Source organism: Otolemur garnettii, unplaced genomic scaffold (genome assembly GCF_000181295.1).
Source record: "Otolemur garnettii isolate 467f Iridium unplaced genomic scaffold, OtoGar3 scaffold00057, whole genome shotgun sequence".
NCBI classification, from domain to species: domain Eukaryota; kingdom Metazoa; phylum Chordata; class Mammalia; order Primates; family Galagidae; genus Otolemur; species Otolemur garnettii.
In genome coordinates, this window is record NW_003852452.1 from 2,526,614 (window position 1) to 2,550,218 (window position 23,605).

The window sequence follows — 23,605 nt, forward strand, 5'->3', positions numbered from 1 at the left end:
TTTTTTGGAAACAGAGTCTTACTTTGTCACCCTCAGTAGAATGCTGTGGAGTCACAGCTCACAACAACCTCAAACTCTTGGGCTTAAGCGACTGTCTTGCCTCAGCCTCCAGAGTACCTGGGACTACAGGAGCCTGCCACAATGCCGCCTTTTGTTGTTGTTGTTGCTGTTGTTGCAGTTGTCATTGCCATTTTAGCTGGCTGGGGCTGGGTTTGAACCCGTCACCCTTGGTATATGGGGCTGGTGCCCCACCCACTGAGCCACAGCCTCTGCCTAATTAAGAATATATTTAATGAATTGAAGTAAGCCAATCTCAAACCATGAAATATTATAAATTAAGACTTTCTCAGAAATGTTTTGAATGGTTAATTTTTTAACTGCACAGCAACATACCCTGCTAAACGGCCACACACATCTCCTCGCCTCCCTTGCAACTGATGAGATACAAGCATAAATCATTACGTACAGCTTGTTAGAGGGAGAAAATTGCCTGCAGGGAGCTTTCTTGCTAGAAAGTGTTATGTTAACTCACAACCCCTCTTCCTCAACTTCCCCTGCCAGCCTGGAACCCTGATATGATCACTGGAACTCCAGTTGCTGTTAACTTGGAACCTAAAATGACCATCAGTCAATTTAAGAGAAACCACAGACTATGGACGGATGATGGAGAAAAAGGATACATGAGCCCTCAGGTCACAAATAACTGCACAGAGCTGCCACCCTACCCTTACGCAGCCTGGATCAGTATTTCTTTTACATGAGAGAAAAGCAAACATCTTCTTTGCTTAAGACATTTATTTGAGTCTTCATGATATATACAACTGAATGCAATTCACAACTGATAAACACAGTTGAAAAAAGAACAATATATAACCAATGTTAACCATAAACACCAAGGTTAAGCACATTTTCACACCATATACAGTATTTTAAGAGTACTAGTCAAAACAATAACTTACTAAATGTTAAGGGAAACGGCTTGTAACTTTAGTTTAAACACCTGATTGCTTTCCCAGACTCATATTCTACATTTTTACCCTACCGTAGTTAAAAATGGCACCACAGACTGAACACATGTGGAACAGTGGGTCTTTCAAAGTAACCCAACAGCAATTTTTTGGAAATGGTTAAAAAAAACCTTTACCTACACACAAAACAAAATGAGAAGATAATCAAAATAGTTCATGACTATGAAATCAGCTAAGCATATAAAGGAGAACAAAATTTGAAGACACACATTTCCTGATTTCAAAACTCACTATAAAGCTATAGTAACCAAAACAGTATTAATGGCTTATGGACAGATACACAGACCAACAGAATAGAACTGAGTCCAGAAATAAATCCATTCAGGGATGTCCAACCTGTGGCCCACGGACCTTAGGCTGATTTTGTAAGGACATTTTTTGCTTATCTGTGGCATCAGATATCAGAAAAAATATGCACACACCGTTATTTTTTTGTTGTTGTTGTCGTTTATTTGTTTGGGGTTTTTTTGCTAATCAACTTTCATTAGTGTTTGTATATTTACTGCTTCTTTTCTTCTTTTTCCAATGTATGGCAAAGAAAAAAAAATTGGACACCCCTGAATTAAGTCCAATTGATTTTTTTAACTTACCTGGAAGGTAATTTTTAAAAATCTGTGGACTTCCAGCTCAATGTTGTAGCAGACAACATGGAAGTCCATTTTTAAAAGAGCTGGAATTAACAGAAACTAGAAATTATCTTCCTTAGGGAGATATATGTGGTTGAACACCCAGGTGGAAACTATCCAGAAGTTAGGAATAAAAGCTTCTACAAGTGAATCCTTTTGGTAGAACGCTGAGACACAGCCAACTACTGTGATAAGGTAGTTCTTTAGAGAAACACACTTGTATTACACACAGAGACAATAAAAGCTGCCCACTGCCCACAAATGCTCTCACTCCACAGATGAGATACACCTTCCTTATGTAAGCTAAGATTTAAGTTTTCCATCAAAAGCCTTTCAACCTGCAGTCTTTTAGCACATACATCACCCAGACTTCTGTTAAGTACAGCAACTGAAGAACACAAGATAAACCCCAAAACGCCAATATTCAAATGGAATTTCTGCCAGATCCCAAGTGTCCATCCCAAAACTGTGTGATTTTAAAACATCATTCCATTTTTTCTAGTGCCAACTTACATAAATAAACATACACGATAACTAATCATCTCATTACTCCTCTGAGAAGGACTTATGTTTGGAGAAACAGAGGTTCAAAATGATAAGGTGAGCTGTCTCAGGTCATCTGCAAATCAGCAAGCATCAGGAATGGAACTTAAATTCTCTTGTCCTCCAGACCTCTAAGCATTGCAAATAAAAGGCCACTTCTGTATCCAACCACTAGCTAACGTGCCTTCCAGCAATAAAAGAAAGATTACTCTCCTCATAGAGACCAAGAACGCAGTGCCTGGAAATCTAGTGTCATTTCTTCATCTTGAGGTCTGAGTTTGGTAGGCTCCCCAGCATGATCCAAGAATCTATCTGGCAAACCAATGCTTTCCCTCCCTTGTTCTCTTCATTAAAGAACACATCTTACCCTGCAAGAGCTAAACTTTACCGAGACTCCACATGGCTATGAAAGCCTCAAAAAGGAAGCACAGTGGCCACAACAATGCTGCCCAATAAAGGGCTGGCAGGAAAACAGCAGAGGAGGGAAAAGCAAAGTGGTTCTCTCAAGGTTTGTAAGTAGACCGGTGGAAACTCCAAAGAAGACAAACTCACTTCCACCTGAGGGGTAAAGGAAATGTTATCAGCAAGGATGGGCAATATGTGCAATAAATATTTGCTGGGAGCCTATCACATGCTCCTCCAGGAGTTAAGAATATAGCTGTGAAAAAGATGCCCCAGAAGAGGGCAAGACATTCCCAGCACAGGAAGCAGCAAGTGACAAGGATGTCTAATTTTAGGAGGCAGAGTGCTGCAAAGATGGGAAGACACTTCTTGAAGCTGTAATGTGGAAGGCTGGGGTATGATGTTCTGAGAGTAGCTTTGAAGTCAGATGTCAGCTTCAATCCTTCCTCTACCACTTAGCTAGTTCTGAGCTGAACTTCTGAGTCATCTGTAAAATAGAAAGTGCCTCACAGAGTTGTGACAAGTGAATGAGGTAATGCATGTAAAGCACGTTACTAGTGTCTGGGCTAGGAAGTGCTCTATAACTGAGAACTCTTTATTTACTTTCTTAGAGACAGATTCTCGCTGTACCCCCAGAGTGGAATGCAGTAGCATGATCATAGCTCACTGTAGCCTCACACTCCTCGGCTCAAGCAATCCCCACCTCAGCCTCCTAAGTAGCTGGGACCACAGGAGCATACAGCACAGTACTCAAAAATATATATATATAAAGGAGACAGGGTCTCACTATGCTACCCAAACTGGTCTCAGACTCCTGCCTCAGTATCCTCCCATCTCAGTCTTCTACATCTTTTTCTATATTTCATCTTCTTGTTTGCAAAGCCAAGTACAGTGCCTGGAACCTTTTGGAAGATTTGGGTATGCTGACAAACTAAATCGTAAGCAATTAATACCTGCGCAGAGAAAAGGGCCAGGAACTGCAAGGAGGCGGCTGGGCACAACACAAAACAGACTTCCTAACAGCAACACAACAGACTTCCTGAGGACAGCAGATGGGGAGAGCCTGGGATGGGGGAGCCCCCAAAGAAGGAAGCATCAGGGCCTGACGGGGAAGCCCAAGTAAGAAGAGAGGGAGGAAAAGGGACCTGAGGGAGGAAGGGGAAAGCCGCCCTATAGAAGAAGTCTCCTTAGATCCCTAAGCCCTGAGCTGTTTGGATAGAACCACCTCAAATTAATGTACCGCCATTCAATGGGGGAAAAAAAAAACAAAAAACGTGCTAAAACAACTGGATGTCAACACACAAAAGAATAAAATTGGCCTCTGACCTCACACAACTATGGAAATTAACTCAAAATAATCATGCTCTATATACAAAAGCTAAAACCATAAAACTCTTAAAAGAACATAGCAATAAATCTTTATGACCTCATATTTTCCAATGACTCCTTTTATGCCACCCAAATAAAAACAAATAGATTGGATTTTATCAAAATTAAAAACGTGGCTCGGCACCTGTAGCTGAAGCAGCTAGGGCACCAGCCACGTACATGGGAGCTGGCGGGTTCGAATCCAGCCCGGGCTTGCCAAACAACAAAGACAACTAGAACCAAAAAATAGCTGGGCGTTGTGGTGGGCACCTGTAGTCCCAGCTACTTGGGAGGCTGAGGCAAGAGAATCGGTTAAGCCCAAGAGTTTGAGGTTGCTGTGAGCTGTGAGGCCACAGCTGTGAGGCCACTCTGTCTAAAATAAAAATTAAAAAAAAAAAAAAATACCATACAAAATTAAAAACTTATGTTCAGCAAAAGAAATCATCAAGAAAGTAAAAAGACAACCTACTGAATGAGAGAAAATTTTTCCAAATTGTATGTCTGAGGAGGAGTTAAAATTCAGGATATATAAAAAAGTTTTACAACTCAAGAATAGAAAGAAAAATAATGCATCAAAAATAAGTAAAATTGGGTGGCGCCTGTGGCTCAAAGGAGTAGGGTGCCGGCCCCATGTACCAGAGGTGGCGGGTTCAAACCTGGCCCTGGCCAAAAACTGCAAAAAAAAAAGAAAAGTAAAATGTAGAATATACATAGAATGGAAAATTATTCAGCCAGAAAAAGGAATGAAATTCTGATACACACTGCAATATGGATGAACCTCCTTGAAAACATGAATATGAATTGTCTGGCATAAGCAAATTCAAAGAGACAAAAAGTGGATTAAAGGCTCCCAGCATCTGAGGCGAGGAAGGAATGGGAAGTCACTGTTTAGTGGGTACACAGCTGTTAAACGTAAAGAAAAAAGTTTTGAAATTCATGATGGTCACAAAATACTGTGAATATAATTAATGCCTCTGAACTCTACACTTAGGAATGATTAAAATGGCAATATTTATGACATACATCTTATAGTATTTTTTAAATTTTTTAAATCTAAACATTGTGTTTTAAGTAATTTTTGGTATATGCGAAAATCCAGAAAAACTACAATAATAATGTAATACATTTAAAGATGTCTATTTTTTCACCTGTATTATCAAATATTATATTTTCTTAACTATAAAGTATATTTTTTTTAAAAACTCAGTATTCCCAATTAAGCAGAAAGAAGGTATTCTATGGTGTAGAAAAACTACTATAACTGAAATAAAACATACTCCTGGTATTCTTGGGCAAAAAAAGGGTTGCCTCAAAAAAATACCATCAATAATGTTGACATTTAAAGACTTACCTCAAACTTAAACCATTCCGAGTTCCACTGAGGGTTGAGCGACTTGAGGTACACATCTGTTTTAAAGGTAGTATTACCAAATTTTACCTGCAACAAATAAGAAATGATTCAAACATAAATATGAAAAATGTGAATTAAAGTAAATTTTAATGTTAGCCAAGCAATGAGAGAGAAGGATTAACCATGGAGGGGGAAAAAAGACTGTCAACTTCAGAGACAGGGGGTAAAGGGTATTAGGGGTCCAGTAAGTTTGTAGAATACACCTGAAACAAGGGACCAATCACTGTTCTGCTTGACCAGCTCATGAAAAGCTAATTTCCACAATTTCTAAAAACCTCCTAAAGTAGTAAGAAAAAGACCAACAGCCCAATAGAAAAATGAGTAAAGGATGTGAACGGGTATGTCACAGAAACAGAATATACAGTGTCTTTAACCATATCAAAAGATGATCAACTTCATACAATAGAAATGCAAACTAAAACATTTTTATTTATCACTTTGGCAAGTATCAAAAGGTTTGAAAATAGTATTGGTGAGACACTGTGGGTGAGAGTGTAAACTAGAATAATCTTTATGGAAAACAATTTGATAACATATCAAAATTCTAAATCCCCATACCTTTAAAGCCAGAAATTCTATGATTTAGAATTTATCACACGGAAGTTTGCAATGACATACATCAGCAGCATTATACAAGCAAAAGATATATATCAAAATAACATATTCATCACTTTCGAACTAGTTAAATTAACCGTGATAAAGTAACACAAAGCAGCGCTCAACAGGAGAATGAAGCGACTCTCTGTGCACTGATGAAGAATAATAGCCAAGAGGCACCTTTCTACCCCAGAACAGTGCATATGGCATCCCAGGGGGACAACTTGAGGCTCTGTCTCAAAAAAAAAAAAAAAATACACATAAGTTTGTTTTTTTCTTTTTTCTTAAAGAACGAAAGGGAGAGTAGATGAATAAAAAGCAAAGAACTAACATCAATTATCTCTGAAGAAGGGATTGATAGAGGATAGCAGGGGTCCTCAAACTTTTTAAACAGGGGGCCAGCTCACTGTCCCTCAGACTGTTGGAGGGCCGGACGGCGGGCCCCGGGATGAGTCAGCTGCTAAGCAGGACAGGCAGCGAAGGGCCAGATAAGTCCTAGGCGGGCTGCTTGTGGCCCGTGGGCTATAGTTTGAGGATGCCTGGTGTAGGGAATACAGGACAGTGTAATAAAGAAGTAAGGCTTTCAAGTTATACTCCTGAGTATTCCAATCTTTTGAAATGGAAAGTATTCGTGTATTACTTGTGTTTTGTTCTGAACCACAATGTTAAATGAAACTTAATGACAGAAAACAAACAGTAGAATAGAGGTTCTTGCTCTTAGCTGTTTAATTTCTCTAAAACTGCTCTATTTAAAGCAAAATGCTGGGATTTATAAATAAATCAATTCAAAAACAATTATAAAACAATTCAAAAACCATTCAAACGGCAAATAGATTTAAAGGTTTGGGCTCAATTGCCAAAAACAACACATCAGTTTTCAGTTGTAAGTTCAGACGCTCTTCATTTTTGTCACACTAGAGCAGCTGTGCTATATATACTGTGCCCTTTGAGGGGTCAGCTGTCCATTCTAGCTATAGGAAAGATCAGATACCCTCCAAACCTCACTAAACAAACAAAAAACAGTATTTTAGAAAAAGAAAAAGGGCCAGTGTATTTTGGCAACATTGCAATGGCCTCCCCTGTAGTAAAGGAGAATCACAGTTCATTTAGTATTGGTTAAAGGAGGTTTTATTACTCAGCAATTCAATTAATGCCTTAGAACTCTGTTAAGGAACATCAGTGATTTTAATGAAGATTCCTCCAGTAAAGCAACCCCCATTCATTAGCTAAATTACTCAGAGAAAGTTATTTAACTTATTTAAAGCAGGACTGCAGAGGGCATCACCTGAGACAATGCATTTAAAGCTACCCAGCAAAACGGCTGGTACACAGAAAATACCCATTAAATACTCATTTCTTTTCTCCTCCCTATTCCTTCAATGACTCCTGGAAACACACAGAGTGACAACATAATTCAGCCAGTTTGTAACACAATCATTAATATTGAGATATATTTTCCTTAATACTTCCCTTATACAGAAGTATTATTCATCCTAGAGATTCTTACAAGAATAATTATCTTTTAAGTATTCGCCCTAGAGAGTCTTGCAAGAATAATTATCTTTTTTAAGCATTACTTGCTCTTCACTGCCTCCTTAAACTCATCACATCATATGCAGTAAAAATTCTCTCAACCAGAAAACACAGAGGATACCTCATGAATGTCACTCCCTGTCAACAGTGGACCCTTACTGAAGGACAAGTTTTAACCTTACCTTAAAAGAGAAAGGGATGCTTATGTTTTATCTTAGAATGTTTATGGGTTACATTATTTTTTATGATTCTTTGTTTTAGCCAAGCTATCGATTAACTGACCCAAGTACTGGTCCCATTTGCACTTTGTGTTTTTCCTTTCTCTTTTAAGGTAAGGTTAAGACTTGTCCTTCAGTAAGGGTCCACTGTTGACAGGGAGTACTGTATGCTTTTTACATAAACCACATTCATGAAGTATCCCCTGTGTTTTCTGGTTTGATGTAGTGACAGTACTTAAAATCACTTATAAAAAAATATGAACAAAGAATCTTATATTTTTCACAATCTTTTCTCCATCTAGTTCAATTTTTGTTGTTGTTGCTGTTGCAGTTTGGCCGGGGCTGGGTTTGAACTCACCACCCTGGGTATATGGCTGACACCCTACTCACTGAGCCACAGGCGCTGCCCTCAAGGGCAATTTTGAAGGGCAGTTTCTGTAAGTCTTTACACAGCATTATTAACTTCCTTTTCCCACTCATTTCATCAACTTATACTATAAGGTTTACATACATTAGAGTAACAAATATGGTTGACATATGCAGATTTGAAATAAAACTAAATGCCTCTTAGGTGAAGTGTATCAGCCAGCTAATGGGAGACTCCAGGCACACGAGAGTAGTCCGAGTCATAGGGGTATATGTGTTATGGGAGGAATACAGAGCACTGGGGACTGCAGCAAGTCAGCTAATGCAAGGTGGTTAAGAACATCAGCTACACAGACTTCTAATTTTCAAGCTGTTCAGTAATCTGTATCCTTCCTACCTAGCTAGATTTAATTCCCACTTCTATTCAACAAGAACCCTCCCTTTAATTACATGTGGTTTACCTGTCTTTTGCTTTTACAGTTTGTTCTATTCACCTTGGAGGCATCTCTTTTCTCCCTGCCTAGGGAAATGTTACCATTCTCTCAAGCCCAGCCAAAAGATTTCTCATGACTAGCACAAGCTTCATTATCTCTCTCTCCTGAGCTTATAATACTTAGTCTACACCAATTCACATCTATATGGAATTGTCCTTCATCATCCTTTTCCTGCTTTAATTTTCCTCTTTCTAACACACTATTCCTATTACTACACAAGTATGTTCTAGGATCTTCTAATTTACTTAAGTGCTAAAAGCTATATACTTCTCAAATACCACACAATTTTTTTTCTTTCCCCTTCACAGCCGTATTTCTTGAAGCAGTTGCTCCATGTGTTTCTACTTTCTCATTTCTGTCTAACTCTCTTTCAACTACAGGCTTCCATCCTCACTACGCCTCTTGTCAGGATTAGTAAAATACCCATGAGTGTTTAATCCAGGGACTTCTCTGTCCTTATACTTGACCTCTCTCAGTGCAATATGATAGTGGAGGGCTTCTTCTCTTCAGAAACTTCCCCCTCTTGCCTTCTAAGACATTACTTTCTCCATTTTCTCCCATCTACTGGCTCACAGTCTCAGTTCTCTCCCGCAGACCTCCTCTTTTTCTCTAATAGACTTCTTACTGTCAAGTTTTTTCAAGCTTCTATCCTCCTTCTCTCTTTCCCCCCTTAAGTCAGAGGTCTGCAGAAGGGACAAGAACCCATTCCCAAAAAGCTTTAAAAATTTCTAGCAGTGTTTCAGGGGGAAATAGTGGCATTATTTATAAGTAACATTAATTTATAGCATTTAGGTGATGAAGGGCCAGAGTTGCTAGGTATCCTATAATACAAGAGCGTACCCAACAACGCTCCCACGTTAAGACTTTAAAATGTCCCACCAAATAGTCATGTAAGAAATTTACCCTAACTCAGTTTTAGAGATAGAAGTATCACGATAGGATTTCAATATGCATTAATTGTCAAGAACTACACCCATCAAATAAATCCAGAGGTAAGCTTCTTCCTATGGGTTGACTATTTTGGGAAATCTGATAACCAATGGCAATGAAGATATGAGACACCAAAACCGCACGACTTTCTCACTGTATGTGAGGAGCAGTCACGTTCAGTGCATGATTTTACACAGGGTCAGGCACCATGCTATGTCCCAGCTTTATTTTCTCCACAGGAGGCACTTCTTGCTATCTAGCATACTTTTACTAAATTATCTTCTTGTTGAACTCTCTTCACCCACTAACATTTAAGTTCCAGGATTAAAGAAATTTTTGTTTTCTTCATTGCTGTATCCTCAGCATCTAGTACAGTATCTGATACATACTGAGACTCAAAAATACTGATCAACCCAATCTGTTAGTTCACGTTTTCCGCTGTGGTCATGAAGAAGTATTTCCATATTGAAATAATAACAAAAAAATACTTTTATTTCTAGTATATTAGGCCACTGTATTGATTTTTTTTTAATTATTGAGTATGGATAGGTTATATTGGCTAAAGAAGATCATTCCAGGATAGAAAAAGGTAGATTTCAAAATGCCTGTACACAGGGGGTGCTAGGTCTCACAGAGGTGAGAAACAATGGCCTGCATGAGCTCATTCTTAACTCAGACCTCTCTTGAATTCCAAAGTCACAAATCCAATTGCCTCCAATTAAAGGTCCTACAGACATTTCAAACCCAACAAGCTCCAGGGGAAATCAATTCTCCTCAATTTCTACCATCCCCTTGGAGTCTCAGAAAATTACTTGATGACTCCAGAAAGCTTGGAGTCATCTTTTAGTCTCCTTTCCCAGGTCCCCAAATCCAGTCTACCAACAAAACCTCTCTTGACATCTACCTTCAAAATATATCTGCAATTCATTTACTTCTCTCTGCCACCAAAACCATCATCTTAGCCCATACCACTTATGTGAACTGTAATAAAACTTCCTAACCAGCTGCCTGTTCCCACTCTTTCCCCTTCAATCCATTCACCACATAACAAAAGTGCTCATCTGAACTGCTTCCCATTGAACTTAAGAGTAAAATTCAAACTCCTAATCATGGCCTGTAAGGCCCTGCCCAATTGGCTGACTACCTCTCCATCTTCATCTCACACTACCCTCCCCTTCACTCACTACATACAGGCTGCCAAGTACATCTTCCTAAAATACACCACGTCTCTTCAGGGTCTTCCCTCTACTGACAAGCTCTTCAGCCTCTCTCTGCCTACCCTTGCCCCTACACACACACACTCCCTCAGCAGCTGGCTCTTTTCTCAGACAGCCGGTCTTGGGCTTGACTGACACTTTCTCAGAGGCCCCACCTGATGACTCAACCTAAAGATGTTCCCTATTAGTCACTTTCTATTGCTTTCTTTCGGGGCACTCATCGCTATTTGTAATCACGTATTTAATCATTTCTTTACTTTTTAAATGCCTGTCTCTCCCACTACCATATAAGCTCCATAAAAGTGAGAACCCTGTCCTTTTCACCATCTTTATACCTTGGTTAGATCAGTGACTAGAGCACAGAGCCCTGAAAATAGCAGACAATTTGTTGAAAGAAGGAGTCACTCTTGAATTCTGCCCCTTCCTCTCCAGCAAAATCCACTTAGTTATCAAAATCTGATGACTTTAACCTAAGAAATGTCTCTGAAACTTTCTCTGTTAATCCATTCCCATTCCCATTTATTGCTTGGATAATTTTACCACCTTCTTAAATGAGATCCCTGCCTCACTTCTCATCTATCCAGTCCATCAATAAAAGTACCCTTCCAATCATCCTATAAAGAAACGATTTAATAGACCTGAAAGTATAAACTAACCTTTGGGTATAAGTGTATCCCCATTACCTAACATCTAGTACAAGAGCACTTGGATTTTTCTCAAATGAAAATGGAATTTGGGATTAAAGATTCACGATGACAGTATGAGGGACGGTATTGGGGGGGAGGAGGAAGAACAGCAATTATTAAGTTAGAGAACCTTTAGGGAACAGCAAGAATACTTTTTTAGTAGAAATCAAGTTATATGTTACCATTTATCATCTCTAAGCATTAATAGCTCAAATGATTACTGCTCTAATGCTCTGGCTCATTACAATTTTTATGTGGCTTCTTTCAGGTTCTGTGTTATTACTTTCCCTTTCCGGGCCCTAGGCCTGTGCTAATTTGCATGACTTTTAAAGTAATCATTAGCAATTTTGCAATTTAAACCAATGGCACTTAATTGACTTCCTACCTCAAGGCACTAAATTACCCAGAAACAGCTCATCAGACCTACCAGTCTATACAAGAGCAGAAAGTGTTACAGTTGTGTTTTAGAATTTACACTGATGATTCAAACAATATTAGGCTTAAGGAAGAATCTCCTCCAATGGTAGGGCTCCACTGCCCATAAAGGATTGTGCGTACGTTCTTAAACATGATGTCCACCACTCGGGGTTCAAGAGTCACCCCCCTGGGTGTGTTTGTGTATGTAGGTGTGCGTTTCTGTGGCTGCGCGGCCACGCCCTGGGATCTCCTGACGGCAGGTGGCCCATTAATGAGTCCTGACATCAGGGTCACCCCGGCATGCAGAACAGCAAGAGTCTCCCGCGCGGCGGAGGGCGCCAGGGACGCCGGGCAGCCGTGCGCCCAACACATGGGCAGAGGTCTCAGCGGTCACCCCTCTTGGGAGAGCTGGCCGAGCACGGCAGGCTGGGAGGACAGTCGAAAGGGAAACGTGCGCGAGGGGCTGGGGGCAAGGTGGTAGATCCTTCACAGGGCTTGGCGCTCCCTGTGTTTTGAGGGGCAGGACCTTGCACCAACCTCCACGAAGGCATCAGTCAGGTCACTAGCACGGTCCATCACAGGCAAATGGCGCCCGGCCACGATTTTCACCTTCAGCTTCCCAGGCATCGTCTCGGCTTCGGCCTCTGGTTAAGCTCCTGCAGAAACAAACAAACGAGTCTGAGCCGCGCGCGGGGCCCGGCGGGGATGGGGCGCAGGCGCGCGGAGAGCGGCGCGCGCAGGCGGGAGCGCGCGGGGTAACTGACAGCGGAGGACGCGCGGGGGCTGGGGCGGCGGCGGCGGCGAGCGCGGACGCCGGGATGTGGCAGCGCGGCCGGCCACTCACTCTGAGTCCCGCAGGAGAAGAGGGGGTCGTCCCGCGCGGGGGCCGAGACCTCATTCCGGAGAGGCGGCCAGAGGAAGGGCCCAGGTGGATCCTTCTACTCTGGCCCCACCGTGCTGGAAAGAGCAGCCAAACCCAGGCGGCATCCCGTTGAGCGTCGGCCGCCAGCTGGTGTTTCTCCTCCCCCCAAGATGGCGGCTCTCGGGGCGTGGAGGAAGCATCGATCACTCGGCGCTCTGCCCACTTGGCGGGGGAGAAATTAAATTCCCCGAAACTGGATGAAGCCGGCGGAACTAACTTGGAGGAAGCTGGGGGACAGGGAAGTGGGTCGAGTCCTGCATCATCCACCTAGAGGGCGGTGGGTAGGTGCGGTGCTGCTGCCCGGCAGCCGGCCCGCTGGGGCCTTCGGAGCCGCGGGCGCAGCGTGTTGGAAGGGTTGTGACAGAAGCAGCCGAAGTGGGGATGTTTTCAGTCGGCCTTTAATGAGCCGTTATTGATTTATAAAACCCATTTACCTGGTTTTCTCCCCGGAAGGGGTACAGGTGCGTGTGAGGGTTTTTGTTTTCTACGAAATAATATGAGAAGTATGAGGGACATCTCGGATAATGGAATAAGTGTTATTTAGTGAATCTTTTGATCTATGCATTTTTTGAAATCCAGAGTCACTGGGGCCTTGAACTTTTAAACCGTCTCATTGTGCTTATTAAGCAACTACAAGCTTAAAGTTAAGAACTACCCTGCTAGCAGAGGTAGTTCAGGGTCTCCGACCATGGGAAAGTTTAATCAACCACAAGAAATGAATCCGAAGAGCATTAAACGTCCTTAAGAATTGACCCAGATGTATATGAGTAAAAGTGCTAAAAGGAGGCATTATCTATAAGCTCAGACTATCTGAAAAGGATTAGGGAAATTAAAGTAAACAAAGGACGTAACATAAAGCACTCCAAACCAAATTTAAAGACCAGCATTAACAATACGTAGTATACCCATACCAAATGCCAAAATCAGCGTTAACAATGCGGGTGGAAAGATTGTAACCCTGGAATCGTCAGGAATGAAAAATTTCCAAGTGAAGCTACCAGTATGATATCAATAGGGTAGAGTACTTACTCCAAGCAAAGTAGTGCAGAATTACCTTTTCAGGGCAAAAATTCCTTTTATAGAAGGAATAGTGTTCACAGATGTAAGAGTAAAGGAAACCATAATCAAAAGAACGAGGAAATGACGTCCTCAAAATAAAAATCTAAAAAGATAAATTGCTGGCTTTTTTAACTAGAGAAACCATTATCTGTTCAAACTATGTCAAAAAGATAAGAGGCCATAGTTCCCATGCAAATTTCCACCTGCAGCCTTTTCTGGCGTCTGACCTTTCCCTTAAAATGCCCTGGCCAAATTCTGAAGATTGGCTACATTATGTGATCAGTGTTTTTTGTTGTATCGGTGGTAGGATTGAAATAGCATTTTCTAGTGAAAGTATTAACAGCTCAGCGCTGGTAGCACGGTGGTTATGGCGCTAGCCACATACACCGAGGCTGGTGGGTTTGAAACCCGCCCGGGGCCAGCTAAACAACAATGACAACTGCAACAACAAAATAGCCGGGCATTCTGGCAGGCACCTGTAGTCCCAGCTACTTGGGAGGCTGAGGCAAGAGAATCGCTTAAACCCACCAGTCTGTGGTTGCTGTGAGCTGTGACACCATAGCACTCTATCAAGGGAGACATAGTGAGACACTGTCTAAAAATAAATAAATAAATAAATGAAGAAAGAAAGAAATTAAAGTATTAGCACTTTACCAGTTTGGTTTTTTAAATATAGAAATGTAAAAAGAAAAACTAGTAAAAAAAAAAAAAAAATTTCCCATTAATCTTAATGAAAGCTAATGCAGTGTGTTACAAGATGTTGTAATGTAGAAAATATTTGCAAATTGCACAATTAGAGGTTAGCACTCAGCTTCCTAATTAGTAGACTGTAAGGTACTTGTACATACCTGTTGCCCTAGGCTTCATCAAAAGGAGATTATAATTAAGATGCTTCCTGAAGGCTATTTTTAGTAGAATTAAGCTTAATTTTAGTTTAACTATTTCCTATTAATTGTACTAGTTTGTTTTAATTAATGCTGGGAACAGTGCTGAATTTCCTGAAAAAAAGAATCTTCTGACTCCTAATTACCTTATCCTGCCCTTCCCTTTTTTTTTTTGCAAATTCTACAGTGATGACAGGAGTTGATATATTGTTTGCTGTGTGCCATCTACTGAATTCTGTGCTTCACAGCTTTTAAGCCTCTCTAAAATCTTATGAGATAGAAATTATCAGCCTTCATATTATGGATAAGGAAACTGTGGCTTTACAAAGCTGTGGTGATTACCTAAGATCACAGAGCTGATAATGATGGAGTCAGGATTTAAATTTAGGCAATGTGATTCCAAGAACCCAGGCTCTTTACAGGCTACATTAGAATATCTTAGGCATAGTCATCTTAGTAGACACTTATGAATTAATAACTCAGTTCCAAAGTCACTTCTACATCTTCTCTGATCTCCTTCCTAATAAACCTCCACTCTCCACTGTCAGCTATAGGACTACTAAATCTAATACATTTATTATTCTGCTTTCATACGGTAATTATTTATCTTTCTCTCCCCTGCTAAAGTTTGAGGACCTTAAGGGAAAAGATAAAGTTTGAGGACCTTCAGGGAAAAGATTATTTCTCATTTATCTCTCATTTCTCAGTTCTTTGACCTGTGTCCTTCATTCAATCAACAAATACGCGTAGAATTAGGCTCAGTAACAGTTACCACCCATACTGTCACTTCTTTGCTCTCTCTTCTTTCTGGTTTCCTAACACATTCCTTCTGATCTTTCTCTAGTCTTGCTAAACTGCTCACGGGGGTCTGTACTTGCTGCTCTCTCCTCACCTCCTAGGCACTCCCAAACCTATTTATATCTGTATTTAGCTACCATCACTCTACAAAAACAGCTTTCATTAAATCATCAACAATCCCCAGTTGCTACATCCAGTGGACATTTTTCAGTTTTCATGTCACATGACTCAGTAGCATTTGACACTGTCAACCATGCTCCTTTTTTTTTTGCAGTTTGGCTGGGGCTGGGTTGGAACCCATCACCTCCAGCATATGGGGCCAGCGCCCTACTCCTTGAGCCACAGGCACCGCCCAACCACGCTCCTTAAAATACACTTCCTCTTGGTATTTGGATAGCGTGCTTCTCTTCCCTATTCTGGTGTTTACATCTGTCTTCTCAGCCTCTTCATTGTCCTTACCTATTAAATATGTGTCATTCTCAGGTTCAGTTTTTGGCCCTATTCTCTTCCAGCTGTACTCTCTCCCTATAGGTGATCTCATCTGTGTTCACAATTTCAGTGTCCATCTGTTTAGCCAAGGACTCTCAAGTTTTTGTCTTTAGCTTCTTTTTTCTGGGATCATGACCATACATGTAATTCTGTAGTTCCTATTTCCATTTGGAGTATCAAAGTGACCTCAAAGTTAAAATATCCAAAACTGATCCAATTTTTCTATCTTCCCCATAACTACAACAACAGCAAACACAACCACAGCAAAAATACTAACCTTTTCTGCTGTTTTCTCCATCTCAAACCGTGGCAACACCAAGGACGTAATCAGTTGAAGCAGAAGCTCACTGATTTAAGTTTTAAGGTAGATACAAATGATGTCCTGGACTTAACTTCAGTTACTTTTGCTTTGATTTACTTCTAAAGCAGTAAATTAGCTGTATTAAAAATGTAGGAAGTAGGCAGCTGGATAGATGCATTTTCCCACTGGTTTTCTTCTAGCTCGTGAAGGCATGCCTGATGTACTGTGGGGATAAAGGCCACACTGAATAACATATCCTTCAGACTAGAAGCTAACAGAACACATTGCTTTGTATCATCAGTGCACTCAGTGAGCAATGGCACCCAAGTATACTGGGCAGGTACTTTCTTACTGTGCCAGCACCAAGACAAGCTTCCCTTATTTTGCACCTGTGCTGCAAAATGTGAAGACTTTCCGTGTATGTCTACTTAAAGGCTTCGTGGAAGGCTAACCACAAAGATAACTATCTTTAACTCTGACTCCTCTTCAGCCCTGACACCCAAGTAATCACCAAATCCTTTTGTTTATACATCTCAACGATCTCTCAAATTCATCTATTTTCCACCATTATCTATCACCAGAAGATTAATAGCCCTGCTACCAATTCTTGCTTTTTTTTTGTAATGCATTCACCACAAAGTAGCCCAAGCAAGCTTTTTTAAAAAGCAAATTTGAATAAATATTAAAGGTGATGAATATCCCAATTACTCTGATTTGATTATAGGTATCAAATTATCACTTGTACACCAGAAATATACACATCTACTATGTGTCAATCAAAATGTGTTTTTAAAAATAATAGCAAACTTGTAGCACTCTGTTCTAGGAGAATTTTTTGCTGAAGACCAGGGGATTCACCTTTATTCTTGTCTGATCTTTTCTTTATATGAAAGTACTTAAAATGTTTAGAATTTCGATCGGATTCAGTGGCTCCTACCTGTAATTGTAGCACTTGGGAGGCTGACGTAGGAGAATAGCTTAAGGCCAGAAGTTTGAGACCATCCTAAGCAAGAATGAGATCCATCTGTACAAAAAATAGAAATATTAGCTGAGCATGATGGTGCACATCTGTAGTCCCAGCTACTGGGGAGGCTGAGGCAGGAAGATCACTGAGTCCAGGAGTTTGAGGCTGCAGTGAGCATTGATGACACCACTGCCCTCCAGCACGGGAGACAAAGCAAGAACCTGTCTCAAAAAAATAACCCTGAAAGTTCAGAAAGTCAAGAGACATACCAGTCAGAGTCAGTTTTTTCTTTCATGTTTGCCTCTTTGAATTTCTTTAATGGCTTCTCACCTTGTGTTAACTTTTCTCCTACTGCTAAATCATTCCATTTTATTTTAACACTGTCTACAAACGGAAGAAAGTTCCAGTTTACCCAATATGTATAATTAACCCAACATTGTACATATATCCTCTTACACTTTTCCTTTGCCAATTAAGGAGTACTAATAATTAGAGTTTTTATAGTCCTATAGGTCATTATCTTCACAGAGGCACTAATTATAACATCAATTAGATTAAGTTGACACATACTTTCTAAACTCATTTGTTAACTTCCAGTCTTTTCCTGTTAGAAGAGCCACCTAATAATGCAGCAGTCCCCAGTCTTTTTGCCACCAGGGACCGGTTTCATGGAAGACAATTTTTCCACAGACTAGTGTTGGGGAGATGGGACAAGAGGCAACACGGGTTGTGATGCTCTGTGGCCTGTTTCCTAACAGGCTGTGGACAGCTCCTGGCCCAGGGTTTGATGACCATAGTAATGATGTATCCAGGGTACCTTGGAAAGCAAAAGTAGACATATTCACTAAATCTGTAATGAGCCGTAGACCACAACTCCCAACCTGAACTCAATGTAGACTAGCCTGGTTTAAAGGAGAAATACTGACAAGTGGACAGTTACAAGTTACTGCAACTGACAGGAAGAACAAAAGTGAGCTGTGTCCATAGCTATTTCCCAGTCTGTTCCAGACAGCCACATAGGAAGTTTCGAAACTTGCCAGAGATGATGTTGCTACACACAGGAATAAGGAGCATCACATTATAGGTACCATACACGCAGGTACCTACAGTAACTCAGATGAGGTAAAGTTGAAATTTTAGCCTTAAGTAGCAATACTTGTTGGACCCATATTAGAATAAGAAAAGTAAGTTACGTTTTAAAAAAAAATTTTTGTGTGTGTGTGTATTTGGAGGTTATAGTGTGTAGTGGTGACTTTTGAGCTCTTAGGGTAACCGTCCCCCAAATTGTGTCCACTGTACCCATTCAGTAATTTTTCATCTCACATCCCTTTCCCGCCCTCCTACCCTTTCACCTCTTCTACTTTCCAATCAAGTATTCCATTCTCTACGGCCCCATCTCACTTAGCTCCTATAGATAAAGGAGAATATGAGGTATCTGACTCTGTGGCTGAGTTATTTCACTCTGGATATTGGCTTCCAGTTTCCTCCATATTGCTGCAAAAGACGGGATCTCATTCTTTTTTATGGCTAATATTCTACAGTGTATCTACACCACTTTTTGTTTATTCATTCATCTGGCGAGGGATACTTGGATTTATCCCCTATCTTTGCCATTGTGAAAAGTGTGGCGATAAACTTTACAGGTCTTTTGATTTTAAATAGGTTGGAACTTCAATAAATTACCTGAAGAATAAAATTCAGCTACATACCCTGGGACTTTAGTCACTACTGCTCCCCCTTGTGGCTTGGCTGCCGGGTAACTAATCTATGTCTTGCCTCCAGCTTGAGCAAAGAAATCCACCATCACCACCCCAAGGTAAGAAAGGTTTTGCTCAAATACCCCTTGACTCATACTACCTAGCTTAGAACTCTTCAGAGTTTGTCTACCATTACTAAAATAAAAACCATATAACCCACCGGATCATAGAGTCTCATGGTCTACATTACCTACTTTCTAGCTTTACCTATCCAACTGCTCTATTCCAACTACACTGGTCATATTTCAACTGCAAAAAAGCCACACCATGTTCTATTTCTTAATAATTGATATCAGAGTAACTGTAGAGCTATATGCAAAAATACATATTTGAATGTGTTCCTCACTTCATAATACTGGGAGCTTACATCACAGGCAAAAAGTTCATAGCTCTGATATGTAAAGAACTTCTAAAACAGCTAAAATTGTTTTGAAAAATGGACAAGGATTATAAACAGAAAAACAAAGTTAAACGATCTTTTACTATGACAAAACAAAAAAAAATGACCTTTTACCACATAAACAGATACCATCATAAGAAAGATGCAAATGAGATGTCATTTCTTACCTATCAGGTGGAAATCCAAAAGTTTGGCAACATACCTTGTCATAGATTGCTGCTGGGAAAGCAGAATAATACACCCCCGATAAAGAAGAATTTGACAATATCTAAACAATGAAGTATGGATTTGTGCTTGACCCAGGAATTTCACTGCTAGGAACCTATTCCCAGGAAACACCAACAAACACACACACAATTCTGTGTACAGGATTATTTATGGCAGCCCTCTTTGTAACAGCAAAAGACTATTGCATATCCCTACCATTTAAAAAAACTAATTGAATAAACTATTATGTAGCATATTTGAATAATTTGCAGCTTAAAATTAATAAATAACACATATACATACGACTGTGGTGTAATCACCAGGATTTACTGGTTAAGGAGAGATTGGGACATGATGTGTTAAAGTTTAATGTTTCAAGAGTCCATCCACAACTTTCTCTACCTTTCGTTTTTCTGATTCAGACATAAAAACAATGGTGTGATATATTCTTTAAAGCTTAGCGGTTGTGTGAAAAATAAGCAAATAATCAGAGTGATGACCCCTAAATCAATGATCTCAATTATTATATTAACAAGATGTGAACTAAGAAATAATGAAAAATAGTTCATGGATGGCACCCGGAATTTGCTGGGAAGTTTTTACTTAGGGCAAATACAACAAGGAAGCTGGGAATCAAAGCCAATCATAGAATATGATACTTTTATTTAGGTGTGTCATTATGCAACAAGCTAAAAATATGATTGCTATTCTAAATACTTTCACAGCAGAAATCATAATTTAGGGAGCAAAGGCTTTCCTCAGTACTCTTCAGACTTTGCCTCCATAGAACCTGTCTTTAGAGAAGAACGCACTGGTGGGCCTTGGTGGTCACATAGTGGTGAGTAGAATCACAGAAATGGTGGTTAGGAAGAAGTAAGCATCTTCTCCCTTGGGGGCTTTTATCTTTATTAATCATTCTCTTTTAAGTGATCATAAAGTTGTTTCTTTTAAGTGATCATAAATGTTTCTTTTAAGTGATCATAAAATGTTTCTTTTAAGTGGTCATAAAGATGTTTCTTTTATGTGATCATAAAGATGTTTCTTTTAAGTGATCATAAAGTCACAACATTTTCTTAAAATATCATTCTGCATAATGTAATAGAAACTTAGAAAAAGCTTTGGATGTCTGACTTACTAAATTATGCACAAATTCCCAAATATGAAAACCCATTTGCCCTCTCAGGGAAACTTAGAAATTGCCAAGTTAGCTACAGAAGAATTTGTCTAGAGCTTTGATTCATCTTTCACGGAGCCTCTTACCAGATTACACGCTTAGGTTATTGCAGTCTCCCTCCACTCTCCCCAAGCTTTTATCCTGCTTCTATTCGTGGTTCTTTTTTTTAGAAAGAGCAGAAGTAAGACCTAGGTTTCAGATACTGCCATCTGCCATCTGGATCTAATGTGCCACCAAAAAAAAAAAAAAAAGAATATTTTTAAAATCAAATTTTCATTTAGAGATGAAATTTTCAGACTCATACGCAATTATAAGAAATAACGATGCATTCATTGGCCAGCAGGGGTGGACTGCATGGGCCGGTTACCTGCTGCCATCAGGTAACCAATTAAAGTTAAGAGTCATGCTGGAATAATCTGATTAGTCATATTAATCATACTGAATGAAACCAAATATATGATTGTGAATTGTTGAAGTTTAATTCCATTAAAGGCATGGTTTTCTATGGGTATTTAAAGTACTAAGAAAAACCTTAGATTTTTGGTTTGTTTTTTAAATACACTCCCCCATTGTGATAAACCTTTCCATGGGTAGCCGAGTGGTGGGCATAATTCTGAAATGGCTCCAAAGATTTTCCACCTACATGTTGGGACTGTAGGTCCCTGGGGCTGTGACTACAATGAATTTAACTCTTGTGATTATGTCATGTAATATGGCAGAGATGAAATTAAGATAGGGAGATTATCGGGGTGGACCTGAGCAATCATACGAACTCTTTAAAAAGTTTAAAAGAGAGTTTTTTCCTGGGTGTTCACTGAAGAGGCAGTTTGAAAACTGTACTTCAGCCAGCCTAAAATGAAAGCAAGAATCTGTATTGTGAAGCAACAACTGTGGTGTCTAGTTATTGAGAACAATTCCCAGCTGTTAGTCAGCAAGGAAACAGGGACCTCTGCCCCATCCCTGCAAGGAGCTGGTTCTGCCCACTGCACCACTAACACACATCTGTGGATCCTCTCCTCCCCTACCCCCTAGAACTTCAGTCTGGCTGATGTCTTGGTTGGAGCTGTGTGATAGTATGAGCAGGGAACCCAGCCGCATCATGCCAGGCTTCTGAACAGCTGGTAGGGTAGAGAAGGGGGGAGAAAAGCTAATGATGATTCTGTAATGACCTCTGACTTTGAGAATAGGTATACCAAAAATTACATAGTAAAACTAAGGTGCTATGGTCTGAAGGTCTGTGTTCCCAGCCCCCCAAAATCATGTGTTGAAACCTAACCACCTTTGGGGGTGTGATTAGGTCATAAGGGTGGAACCCTCTTGAATGCAATCAATGCCCCTGACAAGGAGGCCCAGAGAGCTCTTTGCCCTTCCCCTCCGTGAACAGGCAGCTCACCAGGGAGTGGCCCTTCACCGGTATCTAATCTGCGAGAGCCTTGATTTTAGATTTCCTGGCCCCCAGACCGTGACAAATCAGTGTTTGTTGTTCATAAATCATCCGGTTTATGACTGCAGCAGCTGAATGGACTGATACAGGGCAAGCATTACGAAAATTTATGACAAAAAGAAAAAAACAAAAACAAAAACAAAGAGTCACATGGCCCTGACTCCTGTTGAACTGTATTCAGTAGCAACCAGCACCACAGGGACACTCAAGTCTCTATTGTCATGGGGCAAACTTGTCGTTTCTAAGTACCCTACTGTGTCAAACACCTGGAAACCTGTATTAAACTTCAAAATTTCTTCATTACTTACCCCTCTCTTGCTCCATAGTTCCCTTCGTTTCTCTGAAGAAAGCAGGTTCCTGGTGTCGTCAAGGTAAATCAGTCCCCTCTTCCATATTCATGAGATATTTAGAAAAAGCCCAATCCGAGCCTTTGTACGTTTTTTTTTTCTTGACAGAAAGACAAATCAATTGCATTTTAAACTTAATAGTCATCATTTTACACAGAATGTTGGTATAAACCCATAATCTCAATCCTCTTTGATTGAGAATTCATGCTTATTTATTCACGCAGCAAATTATTATCTCTTGAGTCCCAGCTGTGTCTGTTTAAGTTAAGCTCAAGGGATACAAAAGAACAGCATGATCCCTGTCTGAGGGACTTACAGGCTAGAGGTGAGCTCCTGACCAGGAAATGCAATGCAGCCCCACGAGGAGGGGAGAGACACAAAGACAGGAAGTTGTGGGAACCTCCGGGAAGAGCATCTAACACAGCTTGAGAGTAGGAAAGGCATTCAAGAAAATATATGTTAGCTTCCCATGGCTGCTGTAAAAAATGACCACAAATTTAGTGACTTAGACCAACATGAATTTACTAACTTGCTGTTCTGGACATTGAAAGTCCAAAAGCAAGGTGTCAGCTGGCCACATTATTTCTGGAGGCTCCAGGGCATAATTGGAACCTTGCCTTTTGAACGTTTAATCTCAGGGCTACTTACCATTCCTCACAGCCCCTGCCCAGTAATGCTATCACTCTGATCTCTCTGCTTCCATTGCCATAGCTCGCTCACTGAGATCCTCCTGCCTCACGCACTAAGGAACTTTGTAATTATATTGGGCCCACCCAGATACTAGAAGATAGTCTCCCCAGCTCAAGATTCTTAATCTAACCACATCTACAAAATCCCTTTTACCATGTAAGGTAACAGGTTTCTGGGAATAAGGATGTGAATGTCTTAAGAGGGTTTGGCTTTCCGTAGAAAGTAAGTACGGAAGGAAAACAGAGTCTTCTAAGCAAGGAAACATGGAAAAGGTTTAAAATCACCCAGAGGAAGGGAGTTGTGGAACTGTATAGCTCAGTGGCTATAAATTAG

The 23,605-nt window shown here is 40.3% G+C and overlaps 1 protein-coding gene across 6 annotated transcripts in view; it reads right to left on the minus strand.

The window, feature by feature from the left end:
• C2CD5 (C2 calcium dependent domain containing 5) overlaps positions 1–12,903 on the minus strand; it is a 92,391-nt gene extending 79,488 nt beyond the window's left edge. For all 6 annotated transcript variants that reach the window (XR_002774044.1, XM_012806789.1, XM_003792455.3 and 3 more), the window contains exons 1-3: positions 12,681–12,903; positions 12,374–12,492; positions 5,319–5,405 (exon numbers count right to left, since the gene is read on the minus strand). Coding sequence is in view for 5 of the 6 variants with exons in the window: in XM_012806789.1 (XP_012662243.1) it covers positions 5,319–5,405; positions 12,374–12,463 (177 nt within the window). In the remaining variant the exon portion in view is untranslated. The remainder of the gene's footprint in view (positions 1–5,318; positions 5,406–12,373; positions 12,493–12,680) is intronic.
• Positions 12,904–23,605: the final 10,702 nt, after the last annotated feature.